This window comes from Falco naumanni, chromosome Z (assembly GCF_017639655.2).
Source record: "Falco naumanni isolate bFalNau1 chromosome Z, bFalNau1.pat, whole genome shotgun sequence".
In the NCBI taxonomy this organism is placed as follows: Eukaryota; Metazoa; Chordata; class Aves; order Falconiformes; family Falconidae; genus Falco; species Falco naumanni.
In genome coordinates, this window is record NC_054080.1 from 72,198,969 (window position 1) to 72,221,415 (window position 22,447).

Genomic DNA, 22,447 nt, shown 5'->3' on the forward strand with positions numbered 1-22,447 from the left:
GCAAGTAATTAAGTCTATTTTTCAGAATTATTCTGATTGGAATGAAAAAATAAGTCTTTTTTTTTATAAAAACAATCACCCCCTGAAAAAGCTCTAACACCAGATTTTAACTCAAAACAATTCAGTTTGAAGTTCAACTATTTGCTAGGACTTAAAATAAACATGTTGATAGTATAATTAATTTTTAAAGATTAAGTGTGTGCTACCAAAAAACAGGAAGACATATTTTTTCTTCTCTGAAGCTCTTCAGTCCTTGTTATTCTGCTATCCATTTAACTCACTGCGAATCACACAACAGAAGGAAGCTACAAAAAAGTATAGGTGAATTATTTATTTTGAAGGTAGGCATGCATATGGTCTAGTAATTCTGTGATGATGAAAGATCTGAATCTTATCTCACCAATAGTTAAGTCTCAGGAGACTGAAATGTTTGCCAGCAGGTTCTAAATCACGCAGACACCAATGAATGTAGATCTTAATTGTAGAGATTAGCTGACCAGAAGTTTCCACCACCACTAATGAGCTAAAGTCTTGAATATTGATCAGATGTTTTCTGTCCTAGCAAACAGATTTCACAAATCATAGGTCTGGAAACATTTCAACAAAGAGATGAAGCATTTCCAAATCCAAACTAATTGCTCTCAAGAGAAATACATTTAATATAAAGCTTTATTAGCAAATACTTGAATGATAAAATTAGCTTTAAATTTAAAATTATTGTCATAAAGGGGCTGTAAAACAATCTACTGGGGAATGATTCAGAGACAGAAAGGGAGTGTGTGGGGGGGAAAAGATCAGGTAAAGACTCAGTGAGGAATTGGTTGATAACACTGTGAAGGCTGATTGATTCTGAAGACATAACATGCAACTAAAGAAGAAAAAAAAAGTATCTAATTAACATGCTAACAGAAAAAAATTAGATCCATTTCCCACTAGAAGTTCCACATGGACAGTTCTGCTAGCCTCAGAAGGACTATGTATCGACTTCTTCCTAGCCTCAAAAAGTTGAGAAACAGACATTCACCGCTCAAGCCCCAAACCTTTACCCACAAGTAACTATGACACATTTACGAGTTGATCAGTTTTTGTCACCAAGAAATCCATATGCCATTCTAATCTCAGACTTATTACCTGGCACTTTTGGAGCTCACTGGTTTGTTTAATGATTAAAAGAGAAATTTCATCCACCAATTCCTATGTGAAGGCTAAAATGTTGGAAGAATTTACTGCGCTACTTCCTTCCACAGTCACATGACCCCTCTGTTGACAAAAACTGTATCTCACCTATTCAAAGCTCGCTAGCTTCCAATGACTGGATCTAGTTATGTCTAACAATTCAAAGAAATTTCATCTGTCAGACATTTTATGTCCGTTTCAGTTATTTCCTTTCTACGGCCAAGTCTCTTAATATCCTATTCAATTAACTGCAGCATTTTCAGCTCCTCGAGGTCTCTGTTAAGTGAAGCTCAGATGTTTTCCTTTTCACTCTTTCAACATCCTTTTTAGCCTGCTGTCATTGGAACTAGACACAACTCAACTGCAGACTCAATGGTAACTGCTGAAACAAAACATTAACATCCTATCCTTTACCAATATCATTAGTAAAAGTTAATTATTTCTGTGTGTATGGATTTTTAAGAGATACATATCTCCTCTTCCATAGCTTCATACTAAAAGCTTATATACAATTAACCCTACATAACTTCCAGGAAATGGGTCTAATTTTGAAAATACTCTTCTCCATGTACGACCTCACAATACTGTTGTCTTCACCCAGTTCACCAACCAATCTGCTTTCACTATCAATGACTAATATGTAGCGTTCAGGTTTTACCAGAAATAGATTCATAATTTCTCTGATAAAATATGCTTTAATTAAAATAATTTATAAAAATATAAGTTGAGGCAATAGTCCAATCTTATGAAAATATATTAGAAACATGTTGTTTTGATTACTGCAAATAACCAGTTTTAAGATCTCCTCCTATTAGCCAGTCCAACTGATATACAGCAAATATCTCACATGTATTTATAGATTAATCCTTTAAAAGTCACAAACAAAACTCAATTGAAGTAACAGAAAAAAATCTCAATATATTTTGGGTTGTAATTTACTGCTTATAATGTACTAATGGATACTATATAAAAATGTATAAAATGTTTGATTAAAAAAAGAGAGAGAAGCTTCTTTCACAAAAACCCATACAGCATTTCCATGATATTCTATCCCACTTGCAAAATGGGATTTATCAGTATTAAACAGAATTTTCTGAACTGAAAGAACTTCCAGAGCAACCATCATCCAGTGAAACCATATAACTTTGACAAGATTCCCAGCTGAGAAATGTAACTTCAGGCTATTCCAATTCATTTCATGAAAAACAAAAGCCACCAAACATACATGTCTTAGGCGCTAAACAAGTAACTTATCACTGGGATTTTAACTATAACATATATTTATATAACACGAGTACCCTGATAAGAGGAACAATTTTAAATTTCATTACAAACAATGAAATTACCTGTAATTGCAAATGTCAAAAAAATCATAGCAAAATATTTTCCCAGAATTTTGATCTATACAGTAATAACTATCATCAGTCATTACTGCACAACTTTAATACAGAATCAGACCTGAACATTAATCATAGCAATTTATTTTTATTTTCCTAGACAGAATACATATTTTATCTTCATAAGCAAATGTGCCAAAATAAATTGTCTACCCTACTTTACTTTCTCATTATCAAACAAAAACATTTGAGTTTAGTTTACTAAGTACTATTGTACTTCCCATTATTATTAGAATAATTGAAGAATTCTGGTCACTTACATTAGATGCGTATCTTATGAGAAAATGGTCCTTTAAATTGAGTTATAGGCTAAAATAACCAGTGAATACTTATATGAAAATGAATTCTCTTCCTCATAATAAAAGACGTAATCAATTCTTCATGGAGAAGACAGGAGAGGAAATTGCCAGAGTGAGAGATACTTGTAGAACAAAGTTATGTTCTACATGGACACAATGGAAGTGTCTCCTCAACAATATGGGTACAACCCTGAACAATGGGAAGTTTCCTAACAGTTTTAGTCTTCTTCCCTATCTGATATCAAGCTGAGCTGATGGAAACGTTAAAACTTCCACTCTCCCATCACTTCTATCCTGCCAGAAGTTACTTACCCCTCAGATCTGCTAACGGGGCTGCTCAGAAGTACTCTAACCCATCTCAGTCAAAGTGAGCCAAGACCAAGAAAGATGTAATAATTAAACAGTTTTTCCAGTCTGTCTCATTTTGACAGAAAGGGGTTAGGGAACAAGTCCCAAGGACAGCTTATCCATATAACACAAGTTGTACACAATACAGGTGAGAAGTGAAACACTAAGTGTTCTGGGACGAGAGAAGCAAATATATGCATTGAAACTACCACCTTCCCAAGCTAAGGTAAGAACATTGTGACTGACTAGCGAAGGCAAACTTCCTTTGAAAAGGCTGCCCCTTCTTGCTCTGCTCACTGCAGAGTTCTAAAAGGAAACTGTCCAGAAAGCACTGGAGTACTGTGAATATTTAAATCCTGTGCTTGCCAAATAAACAAAAAAAATTTAATGTATATTTTCATCTGGCAAAAAAAAGAATTTTCAAGTTTCTTGCCATAATAAAAAACAACTTCACCTTGGTATGACTAAAAATACATCACTGAACGGAATTGTATTCTTTTATGTTCTAAATTAACTCTGAAATTTTGCATAAACTGTAACACTGTCTTGGAGGAAAACTGTCTCATAAAAATCCTGAAGAAACAATTTTCAAACTTCAGAATTTCATCTTCATATGGAATGAAGTAAATATGCATCTGTACATACACCTACATACCTACGTGCTTGAAACTACTTGGCAAGAATCCCTTTTTTTCCTAGGATTGAATTCCAAGCAATACTATACCGCTGGCAAATTCAGTTGTTTCACTCTGTATTACCTGCATTCCCTACCCTACAAAGCTGTATGATGCAACTAGATTTAATTCAGGGTGACCTCTTTGGGGGAGTAATAGCTTTGGACCCCAATGCAGGTTCTATACTCCAAAGGATGCATCTTGTTTTAAGAACCAAATCTGGATACTGCACAAAAGCACAAGCCTAAGACTTTGCAATTAAACAAAGATTTTTAAATGTTACCCTAGATGAAGGTAAAATATTAGTAATTATTTTCAAGTATACTTTGCAAACTAGTCTTCAAATTTGTGAAGACAAATGTATTGTTGAAGCTTAGGTTCTAATGAACGATTATACAAACATCTTAGTAGTAGCCTTGGCATTGCTATCTTAATGCTGTCAGCAGTCTTCTAAGCTGCAGACTGATCAGTGTTAACTGTATTTATTACACATAAAATGTTTAACACACTGAAGGCTTTAAGACTAATAATATTTATCCAAAAACTTCCTTCAGTATTGTAGTTTGTTTGGTGCTTTTAAAAAATGTCAGTGTATATAACAAATTTAATTGTCATATTTATTCAAACACATTATTCACAAAATCTACAAATTCTGTGTAACAGCAAGACAATACAACTACACTTAACACTGAACTGCACAAGTCCAGATTCTGCTCTCATCTATGTCTTCATATGCACAGCATCACTGACACTTAAAACATTCAAAAAAAGTAAAATTATAGGTTCAGTTCTTAAGCTGTCAACCAAGCTATTCCAGGCCTTAACAGAGTTCAGACAAACTCCAGGGTTGCATTCACTTAAAGCGTAATTATCTTAGGCTAAGAGGCTATCAACCTAGGGTGAGCAGACAGTATGTAATCTAAAGATTAGATTCTATAAATCCAGGAGAAATGCCAAGTAATCCCAGTTGCACAGCTAGCAGAGCTGTCCTTCACAGTGCATGGTCAAGCAGGCTGAAGATACTAATATTATGCTCTCCTTAGAGCATACTACCATGGCAGGGGGAAAATACATTTATAAGGAGCAAGTATGTGAACTGTAGTAGGTGACTTGGCTCTAAAACTTATGCTGCACAGACCTCATCAACTGAATGAAAACAGAATAATTTGGGCTGAAGGAGCCTGCCAGACAAGCAGAATGCTATTGTGGAAGGAAAAGCAATTGATTGATCTATAGGCAGGAAAACTGACTGCTGGTCATCTTGAGCAAAGTCCAGATCTTGCTCAAATCCCTTTTCTGTCAAGCTATCAAGCCTTTATGCAATTCTGGGCCTAAAGGAACACTTGCCAGAAACCACTGGTCATGAAGGAGAAGTCCTATACTGACAGCTGACACATACATAGACCTAGAAACAAGGCAGCTAATGGGAGGGAGACAGGACAGCAGCTATTCTAGATGTGAACCTGGTTAGTAGAATGGAATTGGTTAATATATGAAAAGTGAAAGGCACCCGAGATAAAAGTGATCGTGAAACAGCACTGTTCACTAAGATGTATCATTTCAAAACCCACCACAAGTAGTGTCTAGGTGTCCCAAAGAGAAAAAACTTCTAAACAGCACTGCTTGTAAACTTCAGATGGAAGTTACACAGAACTATCCACAGCACCTGTCCTTCACAAATTATATTCTGCAAGTTTGAAATTACAAACCATAATTGGAAATATAATTAGGCTTACTGTCAACTGTTCCATTAAAAAAGGTAGTTAAGCTACCATTGCCAAAGAGTTAATAGCTTTAAACTTGAAAAGTAGGATTTTAAGAAATGTATTCACTTTTCCTTTCTGAACACTCTACGGTCATCACTCTAATTCATACAAGTGGCAGAAATCTGTCTTCTTTTTCATTAAGACACAGAGAACATCTACTAAGCAGCAGTATACGATTTTTAAAAGCCGTTTAACACCCTATACCATGGAGCAGAGTAGCTTCATATTTAAACAATGCATCTGACAAAAGTCTAAGGATTAAATTGTACCTTAAATGCTCAGTTTTATTTCTGAAGATTTGAAGCTACTTTGCTGAAATAACTCCACCTTTTTAAATGTAGATAGATCTAAGATGAAGCACAATTTATCCCTGAATAACTTCCTAGAGATATCACTTGGTGATGGCAGTCAATATTCTCTATGATACCTTTTTAAAGAGTATGAACATAACTTAATAGAAAGTGAGAGAGGGAAGACTTGTGAGAAGATTTTTCTACAGCTTACCAGCTGTTAATCAACCACAGCCCTAGCTGCAACAACAAATCATAAAGTTCAGGACTGCTAAATTTCAAGTTTGGCTGCAATTCTACTCCTAGGAGGTAAAAATATATGACAGTAGGGAAATAGAACACCTGTTGCTGGAACATTTAATATCCTTGAGGTCTCTTGCTTATTCATAAAGCACTACCTATCACATTTGTGATAAGAAAACATCCAAATAATGAAAACAATATTATCCGTTTCCTCTTCCTCCTTTGTTTTAACATAGAAGTCAACTGATATTTTGGAATGATATAAACAAGGAGTTAGTTATCTCTTAGAACACTGGGTATTTTTTTTAGTTCACTGTTAGGTATATTTCCAGAGAGCAGAATAGTTTTTAAAGTCTTTCTCATTTTCAAAATTTTCTTTCCCTTTTAGGCAATACATTAATGTTGGTATTTCTGTTACTATAAACTTTACTGCAGTTCTGCAGACATGCTAAACACACTGCTGACATATTGACAGATCCTTGCCTTAAGCATATGTTCCAAAAAAGCCTGAAAAATGTGGTAAAGGCATTATAAAAAACACAGAGATGTTGTTGATTGCATTGTATCTAAGAATTATCTAGAATGGCACCCAGTACATGCAATTAAAAGAGACTGATCTTTCAGGAATAGCTGTGGGGTATTTAAAGTTCTAGGTAACATAAATGAACTGCCATAAATTAAAAGACAGCCTGAGCATGAAGAAAGTTTATATCGTTAATACCAATACTGAAAACAGCTTTGTATGTATGCTTTAAACACAGTGAAAGGTAGGTATGAATTAACAACAGCCAAACTAGCAAAAACTGAAATAATCATATCTGTAAGGCAAACTTTTAAAGACAGAATTACTGCAGTTCCATAGAGAAGACAATTGAAGTTTCTATGTCTATCTTTTCTTCTGATACAATTTTATTCTAATCACTTGAAATGCTGGAAAGCTAAAATCAACATTTCATAGTTATGAATATATGCACAAGATTTAACTTACTTGAAAAAATGCATTCAAGTAAAAAACTCCTTAGCTAAATCTCTAGGTTAGTGTTATTCATCCATTCTTTTAAGGTTAATCACCAGATTAGCTTTTAATTGCAGAAGAAAGTAAGAAATTTGTCAGTTCTGTAAGTAATAAACCTTGAACAATCTGTAAAAGCACAACAGAATTATTATTCATCTCTAACTGAATAATAATAAAGCTATTCTTTTTAAAGGGTTTTTTTAAACTTACTGTAAGATAAAAGAAGAAACAATATGGTATTACGTGTCTTAACAAGCTATCATCTGGAATATTTTCAATGAAAGCAAAAAGAAGCAAACTACTGTAAGCTGTATGCATTCACAAACAGTCACATAAGTGGACCTGTACTTAAGACAAGTTAACAAGAGGAGTTTTCAGACTTATTCTGTAACTGCTGGCTCTGAAGTCTGGCTCATTACAGTGTGTAAGCTAACCAACTTCTGTTTGTCTCGTACAGGAGTTAGATGGAACTGGGTCTTCTTCCTATGTAGTCTTTTCCAAGTTCAAGATTGTGTCCTTGACCAGTCATACAAAACACGCTGAGACTCCCTGCTGGTAACCCATATATCTGCAGTCTGAAGTAGTAAATTTACAACTAGCCTAATAACCACAGATTAGAATACATTATAGTCCAAACCTACTTAGAGGATTATTTTTTTTTTAAATGTCGAGCAAATTTGAATGCCACGAACAAATCACAATAAACAGACCACCTCTCAAAATACTTCTTTTACAATAGCAATATTAAGAGCCTTCATTTTAATTACTTTTCAGTTCAGGATACTACTACAGCCTTAGTTATTTGGTATCAGAAGAAACTGTCAGGTGCTCATAATGACCATCCCCAAGGATGAATTTGAGTTACAGCACATTAGCATGAAAAGAAAAAGAAATATGTATTTTAAATATTTTAAAAGCATTGATTGAAAATATATTTTAAATCTGTTTAACTCCACAAGTCTACGTGCAAATTTTGCTTTCTAACCTCCTTATGCATCATGAAAACTCCTGCTTTCAACGTATCAACCTGAAGTTGCAATCTTCTCTTAAATCTTCTTTGAGAAAGACCTTACCAGCAGTTAACCTAGTTACATGAAAACTACACCAACTCTAAATATAAAACCACTGCAAAAGCATTATATCACAAGAACACTCCACTCACTGTATTTCCAATAGTAGAGCATGAAATTCCATCTTAATAATTGTTACTGAAGAACATATAAAAATATAAGAAACAGGCTACTAAGTCTGACCATAGATTCATTTAGCCCTGTAATCAGCCTTTGATCACAGCAATAATAACACAACACATGAATTTTTGTCATCACTTTTTAAATCTGCCTCTACAACCTCCTGTGACAACACATCCCAGAACATATTTGGATACTACCCAGAAAGAAGTATTTTCTTTTACTAGTTTTAAACTTAACTTCAGCCACTTTCAACAAATGCCTCTTAGTATAACAGGGTTTAGCAAACAGCGTTCATTCTACATTCAGCTCATCTCCTGTCCTGATCATTTTGAAACCTTTTGATTATATGTTTATACCCCATTTAGACCTCCTCTTTCTAGACTAAAAACTGCCAGTCTTTTGGTCTGACTTGATAAGGCCACCATCTTCAGAGTTCAATTTCTGTTATAGTTGTTTTGTTTGCTTTGCATGCAACATAAACCAAGTTTTCACATAAACTTCAATGGATTCATATTTCTGCAGGTATTTAAGTGCAAATCTACAGACTCAAAAAAAGCCAGCTTTACAAATCAATGAAATACAGTTCTTCATCACATAAGGGTCAGGTGTAAATACTTCACAATGTAAAAAATTAGACAGGCAGATAGATAGACAGTTCTAACGTGTATTCACATTCATAAACTCATTCAATGCAAGATGTAAAATAATCAGAACAAAATAAAAAATTCCTAGTTTCTGGAATGCTTGGTATAAACAGAATTTGTAAGTAGCTTTTGCTTGAAACCTATGTCCTTTAAGCACAAATCAGTTAAGGCAAAATACTCTCTGAAATTACCGTAATAGAGGATGTTATGGCAGTTATTTTCTCTCATTCAAAAAAATCACTAGACAGCACTTTCAATTATTTAAAGCCACATTTCCACTTGAGTACTCTTCAACATTATAAAAACAATAGCAAGACCCGCCCCCAAAAAGAAGTCAGAAATTTCACCCAATACTGCACAATACCAACAACTGCTATCATTTACTACTGAAACATACATTTTCAGAGATGTGCTACCCACTAACAAACCTTTACACAACATAACTAACGAAAACACCACTTCTATTTATCTCTTTGTATTAAGTTTACTGAGCTCATTAGACACTAACATAATCAGATGACCTTTCCTACTCAGATTCCTACTTCGTTCAGCAGGCTCGATATGAGCCAGCGGTGCCCGGGCAGCCGAGGGACAAACCGCATCCCGGGGGCACCACAGGCAGCCCACCCCGCCGCTCAGAAGGGGCGACGTCCCACCGCATCCAGCGCCGGTGCGGCCTCACCCCGGGTGCTGTGCGCGGTGCTGGGCCCCGCCATTTCAGAAGGGTGTGAAGGTCCTCGAAGGCGCCCAGAGGAGGCCAACAGCGCTGGTGGGAGGGCGGGAAGGCCCGGCCTGCGCGGGGCGGCTGAGGCTCTGAGCTCCTCTGGTTTGGAGCAAAGGGGGCTGAGGGGCGACCTGGCTGCTCTCTGCAGCTTCCTGGGGAGGGGACGTGGGGAGGGAGGTGCTGATCCCTTCTGCCCGGGATCCGGTGACGGACACGCGGGAATGGTTCAAAGCTGCGCCAGGGGAGGCTCAGGCTGGACGTCAGGAAGCACTTCTTCACCGAGAGGGTGGTCAGACACTGCAACAGGCTTCCTGGGGCGGTGGGCGATGCCCCAGGCCTGTCAGTGCTTCAGAGGCGTTTGGCCAATGCCCTTAGTAACGAGCTTTAACCCTTGGTCAGCCCCGAAGCCGTGTCAGGTGGCTGGACTAGGTGATCCTTGTGCGTCCCTTCCAGCTGAAATATTCTATTCTATTTGAGTTTACAGCTCCAGTCTTAAGATGAATTACGGATTAAACTTTGGAGACTTTATGGTTTCTGTTACTAAATTTCACAGAGGGAATATTGTCATTATCATTTTAGATCTGTTTGCAAATTAAGCAACCCAAATTGTTTCTTTTGACACAACGTGTCCAAATCCTGGAAAGACCTGTCACTAGCATGAAAGAAAATGAAATTTTCCTGTAATGTCAGCCACATAGTCCTTGAAAATGCAATTATGTAGCCATTTATAGTTGTCTGGATTTCACTTACTTGACCAGACCATTTCAGCTCACAGCAACACAAGCATCAAGGATCAATCAACTCAATCCATATTTGGTGTGTATATATACATATATACCAAATATTTGGTGTGTATATATATATACACACACACACTTTCTTAGCACATAATTAGACAATCTTCATGATTTGTAATACCTTGATTTGTTTTTCACTATCTACAAACTATTGAACCTAACCAAAATGCTGTACTAATGTTTAACTACATTCAAAAAAGCAACATTTTTTTTAAAGCATCTTTTCTACCATTTAAAAAATATTTCTACTATGGATATAAAACCACTGTGCCTACAAGCTGGAAAATATATATAGCTGGCTTCTTGCACACATTTTTGCAACTGAACTGCTCCATAAAGCACACTGTAGTATTTTAAGGGGTTTTTTTCTTCTGCTACAGTCTTATCAGAAATTGTGATCTTTCCTATCAAAATAATTGTTTTCCATGTACCTGTTTGTTAACCAGTAAGTCAGTTCCTTTAGGGAACACACACACACACTTTTAAAGTGATTCAATAATTGGAGTCTTCCATTTACCACAGACCACACTTCAGATACATTAGTGGGGCAATTTAGTCTTCCCGCTCACTGTTACCCTGGAGTAAGGGAGACTGTGTATTTAAAACGTAATTCAGAAATCATTCGTGACCTCGCTACTGACATCTGCACTAACTTTAGTAATTCATGCAATTGCCAGAGTGACATTTTGCAGTTCATCTGCAACCACAAAGATCAAGACTGAAGCTACAAAATCTTTTCTAACAATCTTTGACATTTGTCAAACAATATCCATCAGTAATCAATTACACTTAACATAAAACTTGAAGCTTCCAGTTGAAATACCCTATCTTCCCCGTGAACTCAGCTACATTTGAGTCTTTCCACAGCAATTATTCTACTTCGAAGATATAATGGGCAAAGTAAAATTTTGTCGAAGAATCTTTGTAAAAACATATTTAACCAATAATTCCCATGAAATATCATTAAAATTTTAAATTACAAAACTAAATTATACATTAATTATCTAGAGATGAAACAGCATTTTTGCCTGACTGTCCTGAGCGCTTGCTCAAGATTTAAAAGGATGATATTTAAAGCAAATTAGGGCACAATACTAAAACACAAAACAAACAAGCCTTTCAAAAAGCCCTGACAAAGATAGAGCTCAATACTTACCCATCATTAGAACACGTCAAAAATTCTTCTTTTATTTTTGGATGCCAACAGCCTGAATTGAGCATTGCTGTATGACCCTAAGAAAACAAACACAAAGGTCTTACAACATTTTATGAATTTTATTTAAAAACCTTCCAGTGAAATCACATAAAAGCTGAAAGCCAAATCAGACCCTTCTGACCACAGCAACGTCTGACTGACATCACAATGATATAAAAGATTTTATGTACTATAAATGCATTTAATCCTTGCTTGTTTTCATTTTCAAATTATAAAACCTCTGCCATTCTTTTTTTCATTTTTCTTTCAGAAAATGGCATGGAATCATACTTCCACTTATCCTCTTTGTAGAGCTGTAATGCAGAGAAAGGTTGAAACAATAGGCATCAACATGGTGTCATGCAAATTGTTCCAAGCTACATGAAATAACAGAAATAACAAGAATTATCAGGGTAACACAATAAATATACTCAATGCCAAACTACACCCGCCAAAGACCATGTTGAAGAAAACTGAGGAAACAGAATTTGAGAGTCAAGATGGATTTAACCGCTTAATAAACTGAGTTTCTCATAAAAGATTGGAAGTTGCAAACTGAGTAGCCAGCCCTGTTTCTTTAGGATGGAAAAAAATAAGGTAAGGATTTTATCCAAAGTAAGCTATTGCCACTACGGTGACTATGAATATAAAACGTCTTTGTCCAGTTGGGTTTACTTCATTGAAGTACAGGCACATGCTCATTAACTATATTCAAAGAGAAATTTGGAAACTATTCCTGCAACGGTGGAATTACTTCAGTTTGCTTTAAGCACAAATACAGTGAGCAATACTGAAAAGTTAATGGGACAAAACAACAAATACTTTAGCATTTTGACTGCTGGACCACAATACACTGGAATTCTAGAAGTTCAGGAGAGAAAGAAAATCTGAATTACTTTGAAGTAAACAAGAACTAAAGCAGATGTTACTATTTGATGGTTTTATATACGTATCACTAGCCAGAAGAAATAGTCATCTGACAACTTTAGGCAAAACAGCATTTATCATAGTTATTTGGCAATACACTTCACCATGAACAAATAAATCAATTTTATCATCAGTTTCAGCAGTAGATTATCATTACTTTTTAGACTTAAGCTATTTTAAAAAACTGATTTTAATGTAAATTATCTATGTAAACAGAATCCTTGTCTCATAGCTTGTCAAAATACGAACCCAATCAACAGTTGTTGAAACACTTCAAAACTATGAACCAGCCCTTCTCCATTTGCATTTTAACTACCATTAAAAATCTGCAAGTTGTTTATTAGCCTTACTTCCATGCCATGAGTGTAACAGTAACAAGTTCAAAGCACTGCACTAAAAGAGGTAAATTGTATCAGCAAACAAATGGAGGGTAGAAGAAAGCAAGATAATAGACCAGATCAATAGTTTTTAGTATTTTTTTGTTAGATGGACAAGGGTATGGGAGATGCTGACAATTTTTAAAAGATACGCTTTTAAATAGATGGATTTGTTGTAGCACCATAGAAATGATAGCTGGAAGAGAACTCTGAGTTTACCTAGGTCACCCTCCCACTTAAAGGCAGACTATAGCCAACACCAGATCAGGTCAGCCATGGCTTTGTCTAGCTGGCCTTGAATGAAATCTACGGCCATCCATGGATTTGTCTAGCTGGCTTTGAATGAAATCTATGGCCATCCATGGATGAAGGTCCCACAACTTCTAGCATGTAATAAATGGGACTATCACATCCCAGAGACAGCACTTCGCACTTTCCCTTACTGAATTTCATGAGGCTTCTCATTAAGATCAAAAATACTCTATATTCATAGAATCACAGAATCATTTAGGTTGGAAAAAGCCTTTACATCAAGTCCAACCATTAACCCAGGACTACCAAGTCCACCACTAAACCATGCCTCCAAGCACCACATATACACGGCTTTTGAACACAGGGATGGTGATTCTACCACATCCCTGGGCAGCCTGTTCCAGTGCTTGACAACCCTTTTCAGTGAAGAAACTTTTCCTAATATCTGATCTAAATGTCCCCTGATGCAACTTGAGGCCGTTTCCTCTTGCCCTGTCACTTGTCACCTGGGAGAAGAGACCGACCCCCCTGCCTACACCCTCCTGTCAGGGAGCTGCAGGGAGCCACAAGGTGCTCCCGAGCCTCCTCCTCTCCAGGCTGACCCCCCCAGTTCCCCCAGCCGCTCCCCACCAGCCTTGTGCTCTATTGTCAGTCTTCTGGCATTCAATTAATTTCTGAATTTACCTTTGTGTTTGTCATATCCACAATGTATTGGTCTCCTTTTATGCATTCCATTACTGGGAATCCATCTCTGTCAAGAACTTTTGCCTGAGAGTTACCAGAGACAACGAGAATGACATCTCCCGTGCTGCTATACTGTAAAGATTTGATTTGGTGACTAAAAAGAAAAAAGTAAGAAAAAGAAAAAAATGTTTCAATTAACTTCAGTTCCTGTAAGCCTACACTAAAACAAAAGTGTCAATGGTGAGAAAACATATTGCAGACAAACCTATATATATTCCTATATCAAAAAGGTGGGGAAAAAGATAATCTGATATTAATGGATTAAAGCTTTTTATTCCTGTATGTATGTGCATGTCACATTTTTTTTCTTCAATTAAACAGCACATGGAGCAATATTATTTACAAAGTTGGCACCAAAATGTCATTTCTGGCCAACATATTTAACTTTAAGAATGCTTTTATAAAGCCAAGTTAAAAACTATGTGTCAGATTCAGCTCCTCAGGGCTGAAAATTCTTTTTCATCTTCTCAAAAACATGCAAATTTACAGTAATCTATAAATTACTACAAAAAGATGCTGTAGTCCTACATAAAACTCCACTGTACATTGTACACCAGAAAATCAGTCATGTGTCTGCATTCTTAATTCTTTTTCTATGTTCAGGGCTACAGTTTCATCAGAATCTGACAATTGAATACACCATCAACCCTGGAAACATAACAGTAGATAACGATCTGTCTAGTCAACTATGTCTTTGATGATTGCTCTTTTGCTGTAAAGGTTTTCTTACGTATGTCTTCTATGGAATCATGGAATAATACCAAGATGACAAAAAATTATTAACTGAAAGTGGGAAGATGACTGATGGGTGAGAATTCCATTTCCAGCTTCAGCATCTTCTCTCAGCATTCTGCTCTATGAACGAAGTTCGCTGTAGTTGCTGTACCTGAAGCAGATATCCCTTTGGATCCCCTACCTGGCTATACTCCATTGCACGGATGGCAAAGAATGCAAGCAGTCTATGCACTCCCCACCTGCCAGAATTTATACCTTGGGTCATTAACAGAACGTGCACGGTAACATTACTTAATATTAATGCTTCAGCTCTGTAACTAACTTAACCCCCAATTAAGGGCTGGAAGACATCTGCCAGCTAGATTCGGGTTCCCATGACATCCAAATTGTCCTCAAAGGAGTATGTTAATTTTGGTGAAGAACATAACTATGTATGTTCAAATCCTAGTAGCTTCAAGGAAACTACTTTTAACATGGTATCAGATCAGTAAAATGAACACTCAAATGATCAACAAAACTGACTATGCAACTTGTAAGATGTGTAACGTTAAATTGCTAACTTACATGACAGTGACTTCTTCACTGACTCAGCAGTAACTATAATCTGTCAAATCTGTCCTTAAAACGGTGACTTACTACGCAAAACACAGAAAACATTGTAATATGTATTTTAGAAGTTCTGCATTGATCATAGTAATGTAAACTAAGCATAAGTTTCTCATTCAAAAAAAGTTTGGCAAAGCTGTTTACGTGATGATTCAAAAGGCAAAAACTGCTCCAAGCACCCTATTATGTAACACAAACCAGCAGCCAAATTGGCTGAAGTATTATAAACTCTGATTTTTACTAGAAAGGAGACACTCTAAATCCGGGAATTTCCAAAACAGATCACAGGCAACGTCTGAAAAAGCATCCTGACCTTCCAGAGCAAAAATGGATGCTTGCTTAGAAGCAGGAAAGGCCAGTCACATTAAGCTCACAGGAAACACTGAAAAAATTAAAAAAAAAAAACCACAAGAGAAGCAGTTAAGTCCAGAACATTCTCTGCAGACAGTTGATAAACCTAGACTAAAGAAGCCATTTGATTCAGCTTTTGAGTAACAAGCATACCTTTAAAAAAAAATCTTCCCCAGTTGTACTTCTGAGTGCTCCTGCTGTATCACAATTTGTACAAAGCTCAACATATTCCTGAGCCCCACTTGAGTACTGCATGCAGAATCAAGTACTTAACTAATGAACATATCTTACACTCTAATGCTGAAATTCTCAAAGGAAAATACCTAACAGAACTCCAAAGCACAGAATCATGTTTTGCACTTTTCATTGTTCAAATGTAAGAACCAAAAAAACCCATGTTTTTTTCCTTGATGCATGCCTTATGCATCCAGAGGACTTGGCCACTAGATATAATCAGAGATCGCCCAGAACTAAAATCTGATTTCTGACAGAATCCACAATATGTAAAGACCCACAGAGTCTTCAGAGATAACTTTCTCAAGCACTGAAGTACCAAAATTAAAACTACAGACATTAACACTGTTAAGATGTCACTGTTCATGATTTGACCAGTATCATCTCACTGCTTCTTTGTAGTTTTATATCAGTATGTTTGAACAAACTTTTTATTCATCTTAGATTCAAAGTTCTTCTAACATGGAAGAGCACCTGATTTTACAGCACCTAACACAATGGGAACAGAACTAATAATTCATCAAATCAGTCATGCAGAAAAATTTGTCTGAGATATTTCTGCAACCTTTCTATTAAATGAAGGGGTGGGGGGAACCAACAAACTTAGCGACTGTGCAGTATGACTTTTAAAATCATGCCTAAAAATTGGTTCTATAAGCTCCAAGCCCCAGAAGTTACAGCTTCTCAGATTTTTATTGGAGTGCGACCAAAAGTGAGGCTCTGCAGGGGCAGTTCTTGAAGAAGGCATTTTTGGTTCTTATTAATATTAAAGCACAAGTCTTGGGAAACAGAAAACCAGCTCTCTTTAATAGCATTAATCCAAGTAATTCTTGTTTAAAGCTGCCAAATGTTCATTGTACTTACTTGCCAGGACCTGCAGAAAAAAGCTACATACATGGGTAGAATCATGACACGCAATTTCTACACACGTGACACAAATGCACCTTACCATCGCCTTCTCCTTAAACACTAAGGTGCAGTTTGAAGATGACAGTTTGTTGTCAGGTTTTTTTCCCCCCTCCCCTTACATCCCACATCCAAGGACAAACAGAGTAACCTAGTATTATGCTACAAAACGGAGCATGGATGATATGGAATTGTTCTCGGGCTTTTTTACTCTTAAAATGAAATTAAGTTTATGGCTCTAGAGCTGGATTTCTGCTAACACCTAAAGCTTCCATACCAGAACTCCCCAGAATTCTTTGAAATTAAGGTCTGTGAATGCTAATAGTCCTTGCAATATATTCCATAGTGCAAAAAAAAAAGGATACATATACACCTGGGTATAATAAGTTACAAAATATTCCACATAGTGCTCACTAGCATGCCTCAATGTCGGCATGAAATAACTTTCTTATGGATCTTTTTACCAGACACAGCTATAGTTACAGTTTTATGTTTACAAAAAGAAACAGAAGGAGTATTTAAATAATATATTTTTTAAACCCCTAAACTAGTACATGAGACTTTCAAGAAGTAAAATTCCCAAATTTTCACCAGTCAATACTATTTTTAATGTTATTTTATATTTCTATTTGTATGTATTTTAGACTCCAACATACTCAAATCACAAGAATGTACATTCCACCAAGAACGTCCATATAAAAATACTTATGAGATACTTATAACACATTATACAAACAGGATCAGGGATAACTGGGATAACAAGCATATCATATTAACAATTAAACTCGTATTTTACCATCATTTTTTGCCAAAAGGAGGTTACAAATATATTGCAAGTGGTTTTGCTTGAAATGGTATGTTAATGTACATTGTATTTGTGGGTTTATATTATGTCTTATACCATTAAATACTGTCAGGTCTTTCTTACTGTTCAGTTATGACAGAGGAGAGGAAAATACAGTTTGTATCCTACTAATTGGGTAAATGAAATTCATGGCAGGAAAGTCTGAATGTGACTTCACATTTGGATAATTCTATCTATTTACTTCAAAGTAGCATATCTGCCAAGTCATGTTTTCAAATTAAATGTGCCATTCATTGGTTTATTATAACGAGGTAAGTCTGTCAAACAGATTAGAACTGCATTACAAATCAAAGCCCACTCTTCATTTTCCTGATTTTAACAGTTTAGATCAGTAGAATCCCATTCTATTTCGCTTCTTCATTGCTTTTGTTTTTCATCATCTAGACTCTTGGCACATCTGCAATCATACACATTCTAACCTTCCAAACTGACCAAAATTCAGTTGTAGATTTGTAAGACAATAATGACTAAAAGTACACATTCTAAGGACTACGTACTGAGCATATTAAATTTCAATCCCTTTTTAAAGTATACCAAAGTATCTTATAAAGTGCATCACATTAGTTAGATATCAGAAAGTACCTTGCTAGATGTGTTATTGATTTATGAATGTGTTTATCTGAAAGTTTGCCGTGCATGAGACATGCACTCCTTTTGAAGGAATTCCGTATTCCACTTCTCTGGAGTAAGTAAATGAACTTGGTGAATTACCAGTGAACAGTATGAATAGTATGGAAAACACTCTCTAAAAATTGCTTTCTATAATTTTTAATTTACATATATATATATAAAAATTCATATACAAATATATTGCTTTTTTCTTTAAAAAAAGACTAGACTTACACTTATTTTTAATGCACACTATGTTGCTATTCAATTATCAGTGCAATCAAAGGACCAGTGCTTCCAGAAGCAGAGGACTTAAAGAAAAATAGAAAACAACCCCCCCTCAGAAATACTGGCAGCAACTACAGAGGCTCTGCACAAAGGGATCAACTGTTTCACATTTGTTCTCTTCTTCACTAACTTTTATATAAGCAGAGTACAAGAAGTGTATTCTACTAATTTCAATTACAACTTTGAAAGTCAGCCTGTCTCTTTTGAGAGTTTCATAATCCGTTTGCTGATATACTACTAACAGTTACATCTGCAAATTAATCTTCAGCTTTCTAAAAGGGGAAAATATGCAAGTCATTGGAAAAAGCATGAGAAGACATAAGCAGACAAGTTCACATTCCATTTACCACAAAAAGTACAATGGGATACAAAAGGCTTTTACGAGGCTTTTCCATGCATTCTACCAGGACTGTAACACAGGACAGTCAGGTGAAAAAGGCAGCCCTCATGCCTACCATTCACAAGGCTGGAGCGATCGAAAAGCTTGGAGAGAGGCATCCATTCCAGCAAAATCCCAAAATTTAACATCGTAGTCATATCCACCAGTTATCAAACGGGCACCAGAAGGATCCAGCCCCAAAGCAGAAACCTATACAGAGGAAAAAAAAAAAGAAAAAAGAAAAAAGAAAATTTAAGATGATAAAAGATTTTTTTTTCCCCCTTTAGTTCTTCAGGTGTCACCAAAATATGAAATACTACTAAAGGAAAAAAAAAAAAAAAAAAAAAGGAATTCAGTGCACTAGTTTCTTCCTAAAATGTATCAGTGCTATTTTGTTTTTTCATTTTCACTATATTGTATAATACCTGAGCACTTTGGAAAGAGTAGGGGAAATGGAAGTGGAAATTGAATAGACTACTGAAGAGAGCTGAGAAAAGTTAAGTTTACAGTGTTTGCTTTCTAACCATTTCATTGCAGAATTTGGTCATGTTTCATCTCTATGAAGAAAACCGTGGCTTAGATTTTTCTCAAAAGCACATATAATATTTCTAGCAAGATACTGAAATGGCATTTAACATCCATCAGTTTAAGACTGCATTAGTTTATTCAAGAAGTTCATGTGTGTATATACGTTGTTTAGTTAAATCTCTCTTCGAAAAAAAGAAAAAAATATAAAAAAACCCACAAATTTGAAAAAAGATAGTATTTTAACTAAAGCTCAAAAAAACTTACCAAAACCTTTATGTTTTATATACTAAACTAGCTGCTTAAAGCTATGCAGAAATGCTTTCTTTGAGGAAAGAACATTTAATGCTCACTACTCTCATTTGTTATCCTCAAATCAAAGTTTGATTAAAATGGTATTTTATGTGAAAATCTTATTTTAATTCTCTATTTGAATATTTTTATTACAGTAGTGTTCCAATCACCATATCAAGAAATGATAGTAACAGAAAGCATCTCTTGGGTTAAACATCCTTTCACCTACCTTCAAAATGATTTCTTCCCAAGTGTTAATAATACAAAGTTAGCTATACAATGTACTAAATTAATTTGTAAATCAAGTAAAGGGATTAACTCTCCAAAATTAAGTCATCAACATGAGATAATGTTGAAAAGTGATGTCAAAAACAGTAAAACAAGAGTGTTTTTAGAATTACTCAAAAATACACCCAACCCGAAACATAAAAATGACTGAACAAGTTTTCATGAGAAGATAAAACTCATATGAAATTCATGCTTCATGAGAGGATGACTTTTAACCACTAGACAAAAAACAAGGTCATTCCCATATACGGGATAACCAGATCCAGAAACCCTTTCACAACAAGGAAGACAGTCTTCAACACATGAAAATAAAGTGATGATGATAATAATAATAGTAATTTTCTCAAAAGTTCTAGAAAGTGCCTGGAAAGGGATTTGAAGAGATGAGCCAGAAGACTCCGAAGGAAAAAAAAATAATCTTATACTCCACCACCAAGAACATTCAAACTTACAGAAAATCCTGGGGAGAAAAACAACCAAATGAAAAACCTGTACACAGAATAAAAAAGAAAAGCTTTCATCTCTGAGTGAAAGGTAACACCTGAGAATAATGTCATGGCCAAAGGGTATCAACACTGAATTTCTTGGGGGACAGGGGAAAGAAGGAGAGGGAACAAGCCAATTACTTTCAGATGCCTAAACCTATACTAAAAATTCCAGATTTTAATGTACAAAAATTACAATAACTTGCACATAATTATGCTCACCTGTATGTATCTTCTTTACCTGTGTACATGAAAAGTACTGACACTCACTATGATTTAATGTAGACACACAGAAGTACCACCAAAAAACACTTGTCTCAAAGATGTATCAGTCTACTGCTGTACTTTTTTTAAAGCTTTAGCATATACACTATGTTATGGAGACTTTTAAAACTTATATAAACTGTTGAACAGTTCCCACACAAAACAGTTTAAAAAATGGAATTTAGCATGAGATACTCCCTTTCCCATGCCCAGCTGAAAGCATAATCTACCTTTTTCTCAACAAAAACACCAGTCATTAATGGAATTTATTCTTAAACTTTAAGATGAACAATTCGTTTTGCCAAAAATGAGGTTTTCTTATATGAAAGTGCATGGTCTTCTTTTGAGTTTTCTTTTTCTAGTTTCATGTAGAGAAGGTTCATTTAGGTATTCTTTATCTAATCAAATTCTGATTTACCAGTTGTCTTCTCCTTAAGGCTTACGCTGCTCCGCATGTTGATAACTCAACATACGGGTATTTCAAACATACAGTGTCATCCTACAGCCAACAGGCTGAAAAGGATACTTTTAAGAAAAGCAAAATGTTGTTGAAATGATGTGGTGTTCACAAAGCAACTGACTCGTCCTTAATCTAATTGTTTTGCTCTAATTTAGAGCTTTCACTTGCAGAATTCCTATCATTTAGACAAGGTCTAAAATGTCATTCTTCTAAAGAATGCAAAGGACCATCAGATGTCCTAATCCAGTACCCCTCAAAAAAAATCTAATTTACAGAGTTACTCATAAGAATCAACATTTTTCTTTTTATTTCCCTGAATCAAATGTTTAAATGTGCTGCTTTGTGCTGTTACTAGGAATGAATGGAACTCGGCGCAGTGATTATGCCACTGTGACATACTTGATTTTCAAATGAAAGCAGTGCAACCTCTTATGTGTTTCCAAAAAAATGCCCCTTTTACCATTTAAACGCAAATTCTGAAAGCCATTCATTTAATTCATGATTTCTAACATGCAGAAAAAACGGGCATCTCCAGATTAATCATCCATTCATTTATAGACTCAAGTGTTCTACAGTAACTACTACAGGAAGGAGCAGCTGTGATGAGACATTCAAGAGCACACTGTTCAGAATACCCCTGATTATGTACTGTTTCTCATACCCACCTATGTATCTAAAGTGCCAGGATTAAAAAACAAAACATAACCCTGAAGTTTCATTGGGAACAGCAATTCCTATTACAATGTATAAGCAAGGCAACCAGGAAATTAATCAGGTTTCTGGAAAGAGTCTCCAGTTTGGGAAATCTTTTTTGAGATTTTTCAGCTGCACAGGAATACAGTCATCATCAAACCTACACTCATTAGATTGAAGAGGTACAGATGGGATACATAAGTTTAGCTGCTACAGTACATTGTATGAACATAACGAGAAGACTATTTTAAAACACCAGGGTGAAACTCTGATATCAAGATATGAAGTTGCTCCCACCCTTATATGTGTGTAATGACATGTTAAGTAGGTTCATTATTCCAACACAAAACAAAAAGATTGTCCTTCTACAGAAAAGCTGGGTATTTTCCAATTATATATTTCTT

General features: G+C 35.6%; 1 protein-coding gene across 1 annotated transcript in view; it reads right to left on the reverse strand.

Moving 5' to 3' along the window:
- The window catches only part of WDR70 (WD repeat domain 70), a 138,353-nt gene that overhangs the window by 76,260 nt on the left and 39,646 nt on the right, over positions 1–22,447 (reverse strand). Inside the window, exons 7-9 of the mRNA XM_040580297.1 lie at positions 19,111–19,244; positions 14,002–14,155; positions 11,723–11,799 (exon numbers count right to left, since the gene is read on the reverse strand). Coding sequence (XP_040436231.1) covers positions 11,723–11,799; positions 14,002–14,155; positions 19,111–19,244 — 365 coding nt within the window. The remainder of the gene's footprint in view (positions 1–11,722; positions 11,800–14,001; positions 14,156–19,110; positions 19,245–22,447) is intronic.